This window comes from Sminthopsis crassicaudata, chromosome 2 (assembly GCF_048593235.1).
Source record: "Sminthopsis crassicaudata isolate SCR6 chromosome 2, ASM4859323v1, whole genome shotgun sequence".
NCBI classification, from domain to species: domain Eukaryota; kingdom Metazoa; phylum Chordata; class Mammalia; order Dasyuromorphia; family Dasyuridae; genus Sminthopsis; species Sminthopsis crassicaudata.
In genome coordinates, this window is record NC_133618.1 from 228,885,937 (window position 1) to 228,904,200 (window position 18,264).

General features: G+C 36.3%; 1 protein-coding gene across 1 annotated transcript in view; it reads left to right on the plus strand.

Annotated features, from left to right (window-relative positions):
- The first annotated feature begins 2,893 nt into the window (after positions 1 to 2,893).
- NUDCD3 (NudC domain containing 3) overlaps positions 2,894 to 18,264 on the plus strand; it is a 102,404-nt gene continuing 87,033 nt past the window's right edge. The window contains exon 1 of the mRNA XM_074288454.1: positions 2,894 to 3,526. Within this exon, the coding sequence (XP_074144555.1) occupies positions 3,335 to 3,526 (192 nt within the window). The 5' untranslated portion in view covers positions 2,894 to 3,334. The remainder of the gene's footprint in view (positions 3,527 to 18,264) is intronic.

Sequence of the window (18,264 nt, forward strand, 5' to 3'; positions counted from 1 at the left end):
GGTTGACCGGTATGAGCAGCTGGGTAGGAACAAGGGTGGGCTCTTCACCAGAGTCAGAATTTTTGCTATAACATCACTTCCAAGTCCATGTTAGTGTAGTACTTCTAGTATCTCCATTTCCAGTTGAGATCAATTTTCTAACACCTTCAAGGGATTATTTAATTCTTCATCTTCTTCTGTACTCTTTTCTCTTCATCTTCCAGGAATTTCTAAGCCTGGAAATTTCTTTCTTTCTTTTTTTTTCCACTTGGCAAATTCTGCCTTTTTTTTTAAATAAAGTTTTTTATTTTCTTTTATTTTTTTTAAAGATTTAAATTGTTTATTGAAAATTTGTTACAAAATACAAACAAATCCAAAACAGTGTCACATTCCTCTTAACTACAAATAGATTCAGAGTTCTATTTGAATCCTCATCTATTATGACAGACTTTGAATCCCTAACACCAGGATTCAAAAACAAATGACATTTAACTAAGAATCACAAGGAGCAGGGACTGAATTTTTTGGTATTTTATTTAGTATTATTTTTTTTTTGGCATTTTTTTTAATCGGTATTCAGTGAGGAAATCTCTCTCCTAATACAAGTTAGCACTAACTCTACAACTTAAGAGTCTTAACATGTTAAGTTAGTTACTTGATTTGTCTGGGATCACACAGCCAGTATGTATCACAATCAAGCCTTAAACTTAGGTCTCATTGGCTATGTGGCTAGCTCTTTATCCACAATATGAAGCTAAAGCTTTTTATTTTCAAAACACATGCATATCATTTTTAATATTCACCCTTTCAAAACCTTATGTTCCAGATTTCTTTCTCCCTCCCTTTCCCCTTCTCTCTCCCCTAGACAGCAAGTTATCCAATATATGTTAAACATGTGCAATTCTTCTATACATATTTCCACAATTATCATGCTGCACAAGAAAAATTGGATTAAATAGGGGAAAAATAAAAAATAAAACAAAATGTAAGCAAACAACTACAAAAAAGTGAAAATACTATATTGTGATGTTCACTCAGTTCCTACAATCCTCCCTCTGGGTGCAGATGGTTCTCTCTACCATAAGAACCATCATTGGGTTGTTATCATTGGAACTGGCCTGAATCACTTCTCAGCCTGGAAATTTTAAGTGACTCCATGAAATGATCTGTATTATCTGGGTGTGTTTTGAAGGTGGTTTCAATTTGTTACAGAAACGAAAAATCCCAGACAGTGCTCATTCTGCCCTTGTCTCCTTTCAGGAATTAAATTTGTTGCCTTCATAAATATACTCACTATATGACATATCTCATATTGAATGGGGCCATCCATCTCACCACATATTGTTAATCTCTGAGCAGCCTGAGTTTAAGAATTTTTGATGAATCAAAATGTAGTGGATGGAATTTATTTAAGGCTTTTTTTTCCCCCCCCAACACCTTAGTGCCATTTTATAACCCTGCCTTTCCCTCACCAATTCCCCAGATGTTGCTGGCTAATATGTGGTTTTCAGTAAGTCAATATTGGTCCCAGTTTCCTTGTGAGTTTGACACCACTGCTCCAGTTTCATCAGCTGATCCTCTTATTTCACAATCTACTGGCACCAACAGTCCTGGATTTAAAATTAGAAGACCTGGATTTGCATCTTGCCATTTGTTAATCTTGGTCTCCCACTTAAACTCTCTGGAATCTAGTTTTTTTATACATGTAAAATGAGGGACAACATTCTTCCAAGGTCCCTTTCGGATTTAAATCTTATCATTTTAAGATACCTTCACCTTTCTGATCACCCTTCAGCGTGTTTTTGTTATCTTAGTCACTTCTGACACTTCATGACTTCATTTGGTATTTTCTTGACAAATATAGTAGAGTAATTTGCCATTTCCTTTTCCAACTCAATTTACAGGTGAGTAAACTGAGGCAAATAGAGATTAAGTGACTTGCCCAGGGTGACACAGCTAGTGTGTAAGGCTGGATTTGAACTCAGGTTTCCCTGACTCCAGGCCCACATTTTATCCATCTAGTCTATCAACTTCATCAAAATATGCCCCACACTTGGGCTGACAGGGCAAAGTAGAGACCGCAGAAAACACACCTTTTCATTTGCTCAAAACAGTTTTTTAAACTTTCAGATTTTCTCTTAAAGCAAAAGTTTTTCGGTTTCTTAAGTGCCTTTAAGATAAAAAATAACTTGAGTTTTTGCATTACTTTCATAATCTTACATTCTCCCCAACAGAGAAAACACAGAAGCTATTATGCGAATAGCGTTTAAAGGCTTGCAGGGCTCCCGGGGCGTTTATGAGTTATCTCACTTGAAAAGAAAACCAAACAAAAAAAAAGAACGGTTTAGCAAAATGACCAACGCGCGCGGGGGGGGGGGGGGGGGGCACTCCTTGGGGACGGCGGGGCCACTTGGGAGTCGGAAAATCTGGGTTTGGGATCCGGTCGGGCAGAGCCACCTCTAATCTCTCTGAGTCCCTCCCCAGGGAGAGAACAAGGCTATTGAAAGCTTAACTTCTACCCTAGCTGAAGCCCTCGCGGCGGATGATCTTAGATCTGGGTCCACCCCAGCGGCGGTTATTTGTCCTTCGTTCTGGAGGACCAAAATATCAGGGAAGTGATACTATGACCGGCAAGTGACTTGGAGTTAAATGAGGGATGTGCAAGTTCCCCTACCTCCCTTTCTCCTCCAGACCCTTCGGTCCAGAGGCCAGATATAGGTCAAGACGTCTGGTGATGTCACCCGACGAGAAATCTAGAGTCCCCTCAGCATTTAGTTAAAGGAAGAAACTTCTCAGAAAAAGCTGGCCGAAACTTGGAGTCACGTGACAGTCGGACCGCAAGCGCGCGCGCAGTGGTGCCTGGCAGTGTTTTGAGTATGTGACGGTCGTGCGTCACGTGAGGGTTGGGAGACTGAGAAAACTTCCTCTGCCCTCTTCCTACAGGGTCGTCGGGTGTCACGTGCTCGCCATCCCCCGACTTTCTCGTCTGGGCTCTCTTTTGGTTCCCCCCCACCCTGCATCGAGCCTTTTTAGCAAGGGCACCCACGCCGGAAATCCCGACGGCGCCCGGGCCTCGGCGGTGAACCCGAGACGTAGTCTCCGGAGACCAGCGGGTCAGGCCGGAAGTGCCTCCGTCTCGGCGGCCGTGTGGCGGAGTCGTTGACTGGGTCCGCACACCCACACTCACCCACACTCACCCATTCACACACTCTCACACAAACACACACACCGGAAGCCGCTGCTCCGAGGCGGAGACGGCGGCTGGGACTGAGAGCGAGGCCGAGGCAGGCCGCGGCTCCCCCTGTCCCCGAGTGTCAGTGTTCCTCCCTCCGCTGAGCCGACCGGGCCGGTCGCCATGGAGCCCGGGGCGGCGGAGCTGTACGACCAGGCGCTGCTGGGCATCCTGCAGCACGTGGGCAACGTCCAGGACTTTCTGCGGGTGTTGTTCGGCTTCCTTTACCGCAAGACTGACTTCTACCGCTTGCTGCGCCACTCGGCTGATCGCATGGGCTTCCCCCCCGGGGCGGCCCAGGCCATGGTGCTGCAGGTAACCGCGGGGCTGGGGCGGGCTGCCCGGGCGGGGAGGCTCGGCGCGACCCTACCGAGGTCTGCGTCGCGTCTCTTTGTCGCCCTTCCCGCTGTCCTGGCGCCGGAGTGGAGCCGAGGGGGCACTGTCGGGGTAGTTGGAGCTGTTCGCCGCTTGCTTTTCTCTAAAGTGATAGGGTTAGCCTGGATGCCCTCTGAGAACTCTTCCAGTTCTGACATTCAGGGAGTGTGGGATTTTTGTCCACTCCATCCGAGGCCCTCAGCGCACTGCCCTCTGAAAGGGCGTGACAGGGCTCTGTCTGAGCGGTCGGGTGGCCCCAAAGTTAAACTGGCGTTTTCCGTCTTGCCTTAAGCTCTTTGGGTCATAGATGTTCAGTCGGAAACGCTCTCGAGGTTGTCTTAGTGCCAGCCTCCTCGTTTTATAGTTGGGAAAACCAGGTAAAAGAATCAGCCGACTTATCCACCATTAAGCAATGGTAGTGAAGAACTGGCGTTTGAATCCAGGTTATTTTACATCAAGTCCAGCTGTTTTCATTGTACCTCAGGGTTATCTTTACTGTGATCTTGGAAAGAGTTTCTCTCTCTGGATTTTAATGTCCTCATCCGTAAAATGGGAAATAAAAGTAGCATCTATCTCATAGATATTTTGAGGATATATTTGAGGTAAAAAGATTTTGAAATTCTTAAAAAAGGAATATTATTATAGTGTGGCCTAGACACTCCTGGACTTAGGAACACTGCTTAGAGAAACTAACTCCATCTTCTGAGCAGAAAACACAAATAACCTCAACAGAGCTAGAACTGTGATAAAAATGGAATTGACAGAGAGGTTCTAGGGAATCAGGATGGTATTGTCAATTTGTGGAATGGGTACAAGTTTTTTGTTCAAAGATTGATGAATTTTAAGGTATATATTAAATCCAGAAGTAAAAATATTAATCTATATCTGAGGTAGAAAGAAATTTCCTTTATTTGTCATTTTAGTGAGTTGGTGTCTTATCCTTCTACTAGAATTATAAATTTAAAGCTAGAAGGGACCTTAGAGGACATCCAGTCCAACCCCTTCATTTACAGATGAGAAAATTGAGGTCCAGAGAGGTTAAGTGATTTGTCCAAGGTGACTCATAGTATCAGAGTTGGGATTTGAATTTAGGTCTTTTAAATTGAAATCAAGTGCTTTTTCCATTGTACTAGGAACTATGAATTACTTCAGGGCCAATATTGTGTCTCTTCTAACGTTTTTTATGATGAGAAATGATTAGTTCTGGATGATGATGATGAGATGATCACATTTAATAAATATAGTGCTTTATATGTTATTTAATTTTATCCTTTTGAGAGTCCTGTTATTAACCCCATTTTACAGAGGAGAGCATTTTGAGCACTTTACCTCTAATTAGGAGGTAGGTAGTTTTTAGTTCATTTTTAGTTTTCTAGAATCCTGGTTAGTCATTATGTTGATAAGAGTTCAGCACAACAGCTTTCTGTTCCATTTATATACTATATTTTGTTCATCTGTTAGTCAGTTTATGGACATCCCTTCAAGTTCCCTTTTTTACCACTTCAGAAAAACTTTTAATGTTTTTGTACATCATTAGAATTTGTTTTGCTTAGAACCTTTCTCTCAAATTCCCTTTCCTTTATCCTTTCCGTCCTATTTTTCTATTTAATGAAATGTATTTCTATGTTCATATGTATATGTATATTCTTTTTTTTTTTTTTTTTGACTATTTTGGTTGAGAGGGAGGTTCAGATTTCTGTGCTCTCCTCCTGTCCCCCATGAATTCCTTGTTTATGAGAGGTCTGTTCATTCATCCTGATTAAAATTATTTTCTTTAACTTTTCTTTCTCTTTTGAATTAAAAATCTTGAAAGTTCTCTATTTCTTTAAAGATTCATTTTTTCTCTCATAGCATTACATTCAGTTTTGCTGGGTAAGTTACACTTGGTTATAAGGTTATAAGCCTTTGCCTTCTAGAATATTATATTCCATGTTCTCACTTCCTTTATGTTGGTGACAGCTAATTTTTATATTATTCAGTGACTCCTTAGTATTTGAAACTTTCTGACTACTACACAATTTTTTCTTTGTTCTGGAAGTTCCTAGATTTTGGCTATGATGTTCCTGAGAATTTTCAGTTTGGGATTTTTTTCAGGAGGTAACCAGTGAATTCTTTCTATTTCTATTTCTACTTTGCTTTCTGGTTCTAAGAAATCTGGACAATTTTCTTTAAACTTGATTGAAATTTTATATTTATCTTTTTTATTTTTGGTCATAATGTTCAGATAGACCAATTCTTTTTTTTTTTTTTTTAAGTGAATCATCATTATTATTTTTTACTGTTTTTTTTTTTGTTGTTGTTCTTAATAGTATGTTATTTTTACATATATATATATATATATATATATATATATATATATATATATATATATATATATATATGAAAGATACTTTTCAACATTCATTTATGTTTCAGATTTTTTTTCCTCTCCCTTTTCTCCCCCAAGAGAGCAAGAAATCTGATATAGGTTAAATATTAACATATTTGTCATCTTTTACAAGAAAATAAGATCAAAAGAGAAAAAACCCCAAGAAAGAAAAAAAAAAGGTAAAAAATACTATGCTTCTATCCATATTCAGTCTCCATATGCGGATGGCAATTTCTATATCAAGTTCTATTGGAATTGCCTTAAATCACTGCGTTGTTGAGAATAGCCAAATACATCACAGTTGATCATATAATCTTGTTATTGTGTACAATATTCTCTTGATTCTGTTAGCCTTCTCATCATTTCTTATAGAACAATAAGATTCCACAACATTCATAAACCATGACTTATTCATACTTTCCCCAACAAATAGACCAATGATTTTAAATTTTTTTCTCATTATTTTTCCAAGTCACTTATTTTTGCTTCACGGTAACTTATATTTTCTAACATTTTTCCACTCCTTTTGAATCTTATTAAGACTATCTTAATATTTCTTGTTGCTAGAAAATGATATTCACACACATGTATTGTATCTAGACTAAAATGTATGGGATTGCCTGTCATGGGGGGGGGAGGGAATAGAGGGAGGGGGGGATAATTTGGAAAAATGAATACAAGGGATAATATTATAAAAAATATATATATATAATAAAAAATTATTAATTAAAAAATATATTTCTTGTTGCCCCCCTGAAGTCATTAGTCCATTGAAACCTTGGTTAGCTATAGTTTTGTGCTTATACTGCCAAGTGTTAATTTCCTTTACAATTATTTATAACTTTCATTTCTTTTCCAATTTTTTCTTATGCACTTTCATTATTAAAAAAAATTACTTTTAACTTTAAAAAATTTTTCTTGCTTCATCTCTTCTAAGACTTTAGTTTGAGCCCAAACTGTTTTTCTCCCAAGGCATTGTTTATAGATGTTATGGAGTCATTCTCCTTATCTGTGCCTGTGTCTTGAGCTTCTCTGCCACTATAATAACCATTGTGGTGGAGTTCTTTTTTAGTTTGCCCATTCTTCCAAATACTTAATGACTTTGGGTTTGACATTTAAGCTGGGCTTTGCCACATTTCTAGAGAGAAGTTCTGGTTGTTCCTGTTGCTGCTTTCTTGGGGGTATTGAGTTTGTGTTCTCCCAAAATCTCAGTCACATGTGGAGGACCTGCAGGGGCTTATGGTGCTTCTAGAGTGATCTGGTGGGTCTCTTCATTAATGAGATGATTCAGACTAGTTTCAATGATCTTGTGTTGAAGAGAGCTGTCTACACCTAGAGAAGACTGGGAACTGAGTGTGGACCAGAACATAGCATTTTCACTCTTTTTGTTGTTTGCTTGCATTTTATTTTCTTTCTGATTTTTTTCCGTTTGATTTGATTTTTCTTGTACAACAAGATAATTGTATAAATATATATGAATAAGTTGGATTTAACATACTTCTACTATGTTTAACATATATTGGATTATTTGCTATCTAGGAGAGGGGATGGAGGAAGGGGAGGGAAAATTGGTGTTGCCAAGAGTCAATGTTGAAAAATTATCCATGCATAGGGTGGTTTGATTCAGGGCAAGGCCTAGAAGTTGTCTCCCTTGTTTAAACTCCACAAGCTTCTCATCTAAGTTTGTGTCTTGAGCAAGAGTAAGCTGCTGCTGGACTCATGGCTCATAGTAACAGGAGTAAAGGCTCCCTCTATTCTAGGATTCCTGCTTTGGTTATTCCTTTGTAGACTAGATACTAGAAGTGAGACTCAGGTCTGAAATTAAGTTCTGGGCTATACCATTGTTGATTGCTTCTGAACTTCTTCCTTTCATTGTACACAGCCTAAGGCCTCTCTATGTGGGTGTGTACCTCTCCTGAAAGTCCTCTTTGCAACTCATGATATCTGTGACCTAAAACTGGATAGGAGTAACAACTTATCATTTGGTACCTGTCCCTATTGTAATGCCCTGGTGTGAGTCTGGCAGTGCCCTGTCAGAGTTTGGGATCTCGGGCCCTAGTACACAGCCCCTCCCTGAGCACTGCAGTGCTTTATGCATCTTGTGATTCAGGTTAGACTCCTCCCCAGTGTCCACAAACCTTGTTTGTCTCCCTGAGCTGAAATGGGCTGGACAAATGACTCACTGTAATATCTTCTGGATTTCCTCAACAGGATTTGGTGCATTTAGTCTGGTGCATTTTCTAGATTTGTTTGAAAGAACTTTTTGGAGTAGATCTTGCTGCAGTATTTCTTTTCATTCCATCATCTTGGCTCTGTCTCACTGATGATGAATTTGAAGCCGACTAGTATTCCATCTGTTGTCAAATGCTAAATGGTTGTTGTTTTATAGTACTTTGCTTGAATTAGTCAACTAGAATTTTATTGTTTATTTTACTCAATTATTGAGAGTCATTTTGGCCCAATAGATGCAGTTCTATACTATACATGGTACTCTGGAGATCTTAGGTTAGAATCTCAGGTACTTAATGACCATGGATAAGTTACTTAGCCTCTGAGCCACAGGTATTTCATCTGTAAAAAAGAGATAACAGTAGTAGAGTTGTAATTTCTCTGTTACCTCTTTTAGCTTTACTAATCACATTCCAGCTTTTGACAGATTTCATTAATTGACTCTGTATAAGGAAAATATTTACTTCCCGTCTACCTATTCTTTCCTTAATTTCTGCAAAATAGCATCAACCCACACAGTTCTACCAAAATTACTTTATCTGTAGTGATAGATGACTTCTTTCCTGCCAAATCTATCTGAGCTCACATATATACCTTATTATGTGGGCATTGTGCTAGACTGTAGGGGTTGAGGTGAGTATGTGAGATCTGTAAAATTGCCTGTATTCTAGGGGGATAAAGTAGATATGTAAATAGCTAATAGAATACATAGTATACAGAGAAAAGGTTGATATAGGAGATAGTGAGAGGCTTAGAGACAAGAAGATCTAGTTTGGACATTAGCCATATCATTCAGGGCAAGTTCCTCAGCCACTATATATGCTTCAGGCAACTTTGTTAAGTCACTCTAAATGAATAGTTCTTTGAATTTCGGTGTGTGTGTGTGGAATTCCCCAAATAACAAAATCATAGATTCTGTATTCAGAATTAGTGTTTTTGTACTTTGGAGCTTATTTTCTATAAGTGTTAGAAGAAAGCTGCAGAAGTATAAATTGAACTACCTGCCATGCCCTGAGGAAGCTTATGATCAGACAGGGGTATGTAGTAGAGAATTTTGAGTACAGAAAAATGTTTTAGGAACATAGCTGAAAAGTGGATGAAGTTTTAAAATGAGTATATAAGGAGAATAGTGAATCGAGGTCAGGCCCTGAGGTGAATATCCACAAGTGAGAGGTGGAAAGATTGTTAATTTAAAAAAAACCAGGAAAGTACAGACAGTTTCAGAGGAACTGAGGAAAATTTCAATAATAATGAAGTTCACATGTAATATGATGCTTTATAGTTGGCAAAATGTTTTCCTCAAAAACAGGTATCATTATCCTTGTTTCACAAAAGGAAACTGAAGCTTAAGTCAAAATAGCAGCCTGTCATCATTATGGAGAGTAGGTAGCAGAGCCAGTACTCAAACCCAGGTCTTCTGAATCCAATTCCAGTACTCTTTCCTTTTTTACCATGTAGACATTCATATAAGAAATAAATTGTCAGATGTCTCAGGTAAAGTTGGTAAGGAAGATAGGGCAGAGCTTATTAACCTGAGGTCTGTGAACTTGCTTTTTAAAAATATTTCATTATAATTGATTTCTTTGGTAATGATGTAAATTGTATCCACTTAAAAGGATTAATCTGAGAAGGGATGCATAGAATATACCAGATTTCCAAAGGGAACCATGACACAAAAAATGTTAAGAACCTCTGCTTTGGAGAACATTAAATCAGTGGAACTGTGTTGATAAGAAGGAAGGTAGCAGGCATTAAGAAGATGTATATAATAGGTAGCTAGGACATAGAGGTTTTGGATGTAGAGTTCAAGTTCATGAAATTGAAAAGTTGGAAAGAAATTGCTCATTTAGCAGGAGTGAACAGCAAGTTCTTGCTTAAATATCTTAAGATAGAGGAGATGAGAACATGTTTGAAGACAACTGAAGAAGCTTGTGGGGAAAGATAATTGAAAGAGAGGGTACTAAAAAAGTAGTACCCCTGTCACTATAAATAACTAACATAAGTGTGATTCCAGCTTACTTAACCTTTTTTCTTAGGTAAGTTTTCTCATCTGTAAAGTTAAAAAGTTGATATAATAAGATTCCTTCTATCTCTAATTTGTAACCCAATTTATAAGAATAATTTTCTAAAGAAATAGCAAAGAATGTGGTTTATGAGTACAGAGAAAAGTCTTCTTAGTTTAGAGCATTATTGAATATTAGCATAGGAATTCATTCCTCAATATTTTTACTCCTCTCAGTAAAATAGAAAGTGGTTATTAATGGACAGTTTTGAGAGAACAGGAATTAAGGCTATTAAGAGAGAGTAACTGAAAGAATTGCTGTGGGGAATATGCTAGATAAAAGTGAGATTAATAAAGAAATTGAACAGTAATGAGGATTGAAGTTAAAGGTACGCAATATGAATCCGTAGTTGCTTAAGTCAGTACTATGCAGTGTTTTTGTATCCTGTAGCTTAAAAAGAGGGGAAAAAAAGAAGCAAATAAACAATGTGAGTGATCTAGGTTTAAAGGTAAGCACAGTAAGACTAATTAAAAAATAAGGTAGTAGTTAAAAAATAAAGTAGCGCAGGGTGCTGAATTAATTGACTAGAATCTGGGATAAAAAGAGTTTGCTGTAGCAAGAACATTCTGATGAATTGAAAGAAATATGATTTGGATTTGGTGGGTCACTTATTTGTTGAATACCCACTATGTGGTAAGCCACAAAAATCAGAGGGACTGTGGAGAATCAAAGATGCATAAGACTTAGTCTCTGCCTTTAAGAAGTTTATGATCTAACAAGGGAGATAAAACAAAAATGGGTATAATGCAAGGCTCTATAAAATAAGTGTCACATGTATAATATAAAGAAACCATAGAGAGGAAGAAAAGATCATTCCTGACTAGGAAGATTTGGGAAGGCTATGTGAAGGAGTTGACATTTAAATTATTCCTTGAAGGATGGCTAAAATTTTAGTTGGTGAAGGTGGTGAAAATACAGTAGGATAAAGGAACAGCATAGACAAAAACTTGCGGATAAGCATAAGCTAAGAGATAAGAAGATTACTGTTTTTTTGCAGAAGATGATAACATAAAGAACCCTAGAGAACCAACTAAAATTTAGTTGAAATAATAACTTTTACAAGTAGAACCAGGAAAACATTGTACACAGCAACAATAGAATTATATGATTAAACTATGATAGACTTGTTTCTTCTCAGCAATTCAGTGATCCAAGGTCGTCTCAATAAATTTTTGATGAGAAAACTCCATTTGTATCCAGAAAAAAAGAAATAACTTTAGCCAAGTTGTAGAATATCAGGCAAATCTACATATATCATCAATATTCTTATGTACTATATTCAACAAAACCCAGTAATAAGAGCTGGATGGAGAGTTCTGTTCAAAATAACTATAAAAACTACATAACACTTAGAAGTGAATCTTTTAAAATTCACCTAGGGACTATGTGAATCTGACTATAAAACATTTTGTTGCAAAAATACAGACAGCTAAGTAATTATACTAAAATTAATTGTTCTTGGTATAGATTGAGCAAATATAATGAAAATAACCATGCTATCTAAAATTAATTTACTTTAGTGCTATACCAGATTTCCAAAGGAATATTTTACAGATCTAGGAAAAAATAGGTAATGAAATTCAGATAAATGGTCTAGAATTTTAAGGGTAATAATGAAAAAGGTGGAAAGAAAGGACTCTATCAATACTAGATCTTTTTTTTTTTTATTAATTTTATAATTATAACATTTTTTTTGACAGTACATATGCATAGGTAATTTTTTTTTTTTTTTACAACATTATCCCTTGTACTCCCTTCTGTTCCGCGTTTTTCCCCTCCTTCCCTCCATCCCCTCCCCTAAGATGGCAGACATTCCCATATATATTAAATATCTTATAGTATATCCTAGGTACAATATATATGTGCAGAACCGAATTTTGTTGTTGTTGTTGCAAAGGAAGAATTGTATTTGGAAGGTAAAAATAATCTGGGAAGAAAAACAAACAAACAAACAAAAAATGCTCACAGTTTCCTTTTCCCAGTGTTCCTTTTCTGAGTGTAGCTGATTCTGTCCATCATTGTAGATCTTAAATTATACTCAAAACAGTAATCCTTAAGATGATTTGGAACTGGTTTTAGAAGAGAAAATTCAATCAATGGAGCAGATGCACAATATACAGAAGCCAAAAAATACAGTAGCATGCATGGTATTTGATAAACCTGAAGTCCCCAGTTACTAGGAAAGGACTCATTATTTGGCAAAATTTGATAGGAAAACTTGACAATGGTATGGCAGAAATTAGTTTTAGAAAAATATCTCATACCATACCCCAAGATAAACTCCTTTTGGGTATATGACCTAGATATAAAAGGTTACATCATACACAAAATGTAGGTACAAGTAAGAAACTAACCTTTTGGGTCTATTATTAGATCTGTGGAATCCAAGTGATAAGAGATGACAATGCGTGGTAAAATGGATAATTTTACACAAAATTAAAAAGTTTTTGCAAAACAATTCTAATGTAACAAAAATTCAAAAGGAAGCAGGTAACTGGGAAAAAATCTTTGTGAAAAATTTTCTCTTATAAAAGTCTTATATTCAAGCTATATAAAGAACTCATTCAAAATTGTAGGACTAAGTGCCATTCCCCAATACCTCAAAGAACATGAATTGGCAGGCAGTTTTCAAAGAAAGAAATCAAGCTATCAAAAATCAAATGAAAAATGCTCTAAATCACCAATAATTTTAAAGCAACTCAGTTTCTGCTTCAAAGACTTCACTACTCAAGATAAGTTTCACTTATCAGACTAGTAAAGATGACCAAAGAGGAAAATGACTGTTGGTAAGGCTATAAACTGATCTAACTGTTAGGGAAAGTAATTTGGTATTATATGCAAAAAGTTAGCAAAACTATAAATATGGCTTGTAGCTGGCTTCTTATATGTAAATCTAAGAAATCAAAGAAAGCATCAAGGATCTCTGTATAAAAATATTTATAGCAATTCTATTCTTGGGAGCCAAACTTTAGAAATTAAGGCTTGTTTTCTTATTGGAAAATGGCTAAATAAATGCGGTTATAAGAGTATAGTGGAATATTATTATTCCATAAGACATGATTAAGTGAACAGTTTCAAAAAAAACTCTGAAGGACCTTTATGAACTGATATAGCACAAAGTAAACAGAAGTAGGAAAGCAATTTATACAATAATGATGTAGAAAAAAACTTTGGTAAATAGTAAATTGTGAATCCAAAAGAGTGAAGATTAAATTTGCCATCACCACCTGACAGAGGGATGTTGAATTTAGAATTTGGAATGAGACAGAAATTATTGGACATAGCTAATGTAGGAATATTTTTTTCAAGGCTATGTAGATATGTATTGTGGGATTTATTGGGGGGTTTGTACTTTTAAAATTTGCTCAGTGGAAGAAGAGAGTAGTATAAAGAATACTTGGGGGAAAACCCCAAAAGATGTAGCGCTAGAATGTCAAAAGTTTGGGATATGGTGAGTAGAACACTTTATAGTGTGGAGGGAGAGAGAGAAAATTTAAAAAAAGGTATATTTTCCCATAGTTAAAATTTTAGCATTATATTTAAACTCTTCCTTTTTTCTCCTTTCATATCCAGATTCCAAGTTCTCTAAATTGCAATCTTTGATTTTATTTTTTCTTCTCACTATCACTGTCTTAATATCTGATCCTTTCACCACCTGCATGGATTATTGTAATAACTTCCAAATGGGACTAACTGCTTCTACTTTAGTCTTCTTTTCAACTAGTTTTTCATATCACTAATAGGAGCTATATAATCCTTCTCTCTCAGACTCTGAATTGTCTCCTTTTTGCCTCCCAAGTAAAGTTCACACTTCTTAGCTTGGCATTAAGATCCTTACAGATGCTCTTCTCTCTTACCAGGTTGTTGTCTTTTTATGTTTTTTATGCTTCTGCCAATGGAGGCTGCATACCACCATCTATAGATATCCTTTACACTTCTCCCTTCTATGTGTCTTTGCTCTTGATGTTCTATATGCTTGGAATGTTCATTTCACTTTTTGGATTCTTACTTATCTCTCCATTAGTCCTTTCTCCTCATCTTTGTCCTATTGGGTTTCACATAGCTCTTCACATTTATTATGTAGTTTGCGTTATTGTTGTTTGCACTATGCTCTTTTGCTAGATTATAATCTGTTTATAATTCTTAGCACTTTTTTTTTTGCTTTGTTCTTTAACAGCTTTTATTCCTTTCCTCTCAGTGAGTTCTTTGTTTCTGACGAGATGATTTCTTCTACTTTTCTCTTGAGCTTTTACTGTTCTTTTAAGCTACCTAGTTTATAATGTAATCTATGTTATAGTTGTTTGTGTCATGTTTATATTGTAAATGCAAAATACTGTGTGAGATACAACAGGGAAAAGGTCATTATATACTGTAACAGGGAGAGAGGTGAGGGCAAGGGGAGAAAGAATTAAAATAGCCTTCCTGGAGGAGCTAATACATGAACACATATAGGCACTTAGTGCTTGCTAAATTGAGGACTTGGTGCTCTCCATCAAAGGCAGAGACATTGATTTAAACCTTTTATCCCTCAGCACCTAGCAAAATACTCCGCATTCAACAGGCACTTAATAAATGTTTATTGAATAACTTAAAAGGTAAAGCTAGACAGCAGAGTGGGTTGAAACCAATTTGGAATGCCTCCAGTTCCATATAAAGAGTTTGAACATTATTTGATAGAGAATTTGATTAGGGAAGTTATCTATGAATAACATATTGTTTTAGGAATAATTTGGTATGAAAGATGATTTGGAAAGAGTAGAGAATATGTCAGGAAGAAGGGCTGGGCTCTTTTCTAGGTAGTCATAGGTGTGAGATGCTGAGTTGGTGGTAGTTGTTGTTATACTATTAATAATATTAGAAACCTAGCATTAGTGCTAGAAGAGATCCGATTTTTCTAGTTTAGCCCCAGTTTACAGATGAAGAAACTGAAGTGAAATGAAATATCAAAACCACAGAGAGTAAGGACTTAAGCAAAGCTTTCTGACTCCAAGACTGATGTTTTCCTCACCATACTAGGTAGTATATTAGTTTTTTAAAGTATGGGAGTACATTCTGTGAAATTGGGGGTTAGGATTCCATCTTTGTTGCTTATTACTTAGATGAATAGTACTAATCACTTTTATCTCTGGACATTGATTTCTTCTTGAATGAGAGAGGTAATCATTGGACTCAGTGATCTCTGTGATCCCTTCTAGCTCTAAATCTATGATTGTGTGACTAGCTAAATTCTGTGAAAATTGTGACTTGGTGGCTGATTTGGTGAGAAGAAGTTAGTAAGGAATAAAGGTAGGAAAAAAGTAGTTATTAATGTGTACATTATAGGCTAGGCATTGTGCTAAGTATTTTATAAATGTGTTAAGTATTTATAAATATCTCAATTGATACAATAACCATGGGATTATTATCCTTATTTTACAATTATTATCCCCATATTGCAGTCGAAGAAACTGAGTCTAAGAGAGGTTCACACATGTAGGAAGTGTCTAAAGCTAGATTTGTTTTCAAGTGTGTCCTTACTCTAGGCTCAACTATTGTATTCACTATGCCTACTAGCAGCCTACTGGTCAAACTTGAAACCCAAGATTTTAACCAGTTGAGTAGAAGAATGTGGGTAGGATTAACAGAAAGGGTGACCTGGCTTGGGGAAATAAGATTAATTTGAACCATTGATTCCTGGATGCACAACAGCCTGGGCATTTGAAAATGGTAAAATAGAGCTTAAGAGGTGGAGTTTAAAGTTTTCTACACAGATGTGAGTCTTAATTTCAATTCAGCAGTATATGTTGATATGCTCCAGTAAGTATATAGGCATCTTATTATACTAGGTGCTATGATTGGTTTAAAATAAGATAATACCTACCTTCATGAAACTTATTTCAATGGGAGAATATGTAGAGAGAGGAAAGTACAGACTATTAGGGAGCAGTCATGGTTAGGGGAAGAGCCAGCAAAGGAAATTGAGAAGTCAGGTTATGGGAGAGCCAGGAATATATAGTATCATGGAAGCCAAAGGAAGAAGTGGGGAATAATTGTAATATAACAGTGCAGAGGGCAAGATGGTTTTGAATTTAGTTATTTGTTAGATAGTTAGAATGAAGTTGAATGCTATAATGAAATAATTATGGCTAATATTGGCCCTAGTGGGCCAATATTGGAAAAGTGAGGTAGATGCTGTAAGATTGATATTTTGCTTTGCTGTCTTTTTGCCTTTATTACTAAGAAAAAATCTTGATGTGAAAAGGATGAAGAGAAAAGGTATTTCTGAAAATGACTGATATAAAAACAAGTAACCAATTCAACCTAAGTCATTAGTGCCTCCTAGAGAATGTTGTATAAGAATTGGAGGGTGGGAAACCAACTATAGACATTTAACATTAAATAAAATAATGTGTGAAAGAAAATGTTAGGTATATTATAAAGTGCTAAACAGGTGTAAGACATTATTGAGGATAAAATGAGTGCTGAAATAGTGGAGGGTGTCCCATACATATATAATATGATTTATGAATGATGACAGATTGGAGAAAAGGTGAACAGTATTCTGTCCAGGGTGTCATGCTTTTGTCTTCTATTGTGTAGTAGAGATGGAGCCAATAAGGTATTCAAGTTTTCTAAGATTATAGAAATGAGGCTATTTAGGGAGTCTAAATTTTTCTGCCCATAACTTTTTTAAAACTCACATTTCTATTTTGCCCTTTTGCTGCTGTTATTCCTTTCTTCATAAATTCTTTGTGTGTAGGTTAGATAACTTCTCTTTCTCTCTTGTGCTCTTATTGTTACACTAGCTAATTTATATAGCTCATCTGAAATTTGTTTTTGTCCCCTACCATCCATATGTCAAAGAAAGCAATAATACACACTTTTATTTGTGAGCAGCTGCATAGTAAACTAAACAGTATCCCTTGCAGACACTTAATCTGACTAAATAAATGTCTAAAATATAGAACAATGACTGTTGCTTTAAATTTTTTATATTTTATATATTTTTCTAGTAAGAGGTGGTAACATTATGGGTTTTTTTTCTCTCGGTTATTTAAATTAGTATTCAAGAAAAAGAAAGGTATATTGACAAATGTTAGTTAAAAGGATGATGACACACTGAGCTCTGGATGGCCTTTGATGGGGGAATAGAAGTATTTTCTTTTTGTATTAACTGTTCAAATCTTATTTACGAGGCCGAGCTCCAGTGTCACTTCAACCATATAGCTTTCCCTGATCCCTACTTCAAATGAAAGTGATCCCTTTGTCCTTAAATTCTTAGAGAACTTTGAGTATCTCCTTTTACTTTATCATATGCTCTCTGGTATTGTGGTTACTAGTACAGGCAGCCTGTATCACCTTACAGCCCAGTGAGATGGTAAGTCATCTGAGGGCAGTACCCATGTGTCTTTTTTTATCTCTTGCTGAAGAAGACATTAGAGGCACTTAAGTTAAATTTAAAACCGATGCTGTTGTTGTTTGTATTGATTCGTATAGCAGCTTGGTAAAGTTGAAGTACATTTCCCGTTTAGCAGAAAAGAAAGTTTTTCAAAGAATTGGAAATTGAAGGGATGCCTGTCAGTTGGGGAATGGCTGAATAAATTGTGGTATGTGATTATAATGCATTACTATAGTTCTACAAGAAATGATGAACAGGATGCTCTCAGAAAAACCTGGAAAGTCCTCCATGAACTCATGCAAAGTGAGATGTACTGTGGTACAAAGTTCTAGCAAGATTGTAGGAGTAATCAACTATGAATGACTTTGCTGTTCTCAGCAATGCAATGATCCAGGACTGTTCTGAAGGACTTATGATGGAGGATGCTATCCATACCCAGAGAAAGAACTGGTTGTGTCTAAATGCAGATTGAAGTATACTTAAAAAAAAAAACAAACAAAAAAACAAAAAACTTTTTCTTAATTTTTTTTGGGGGGAAGGGGATTTATGTTTTCTTTCTCAACAAGACTTTGATGGAAATGTTTAGCATACTTTCACATGTGCCTTCTCAATGAAAAGGGTGGGGAAGTAGGGGGGAGAG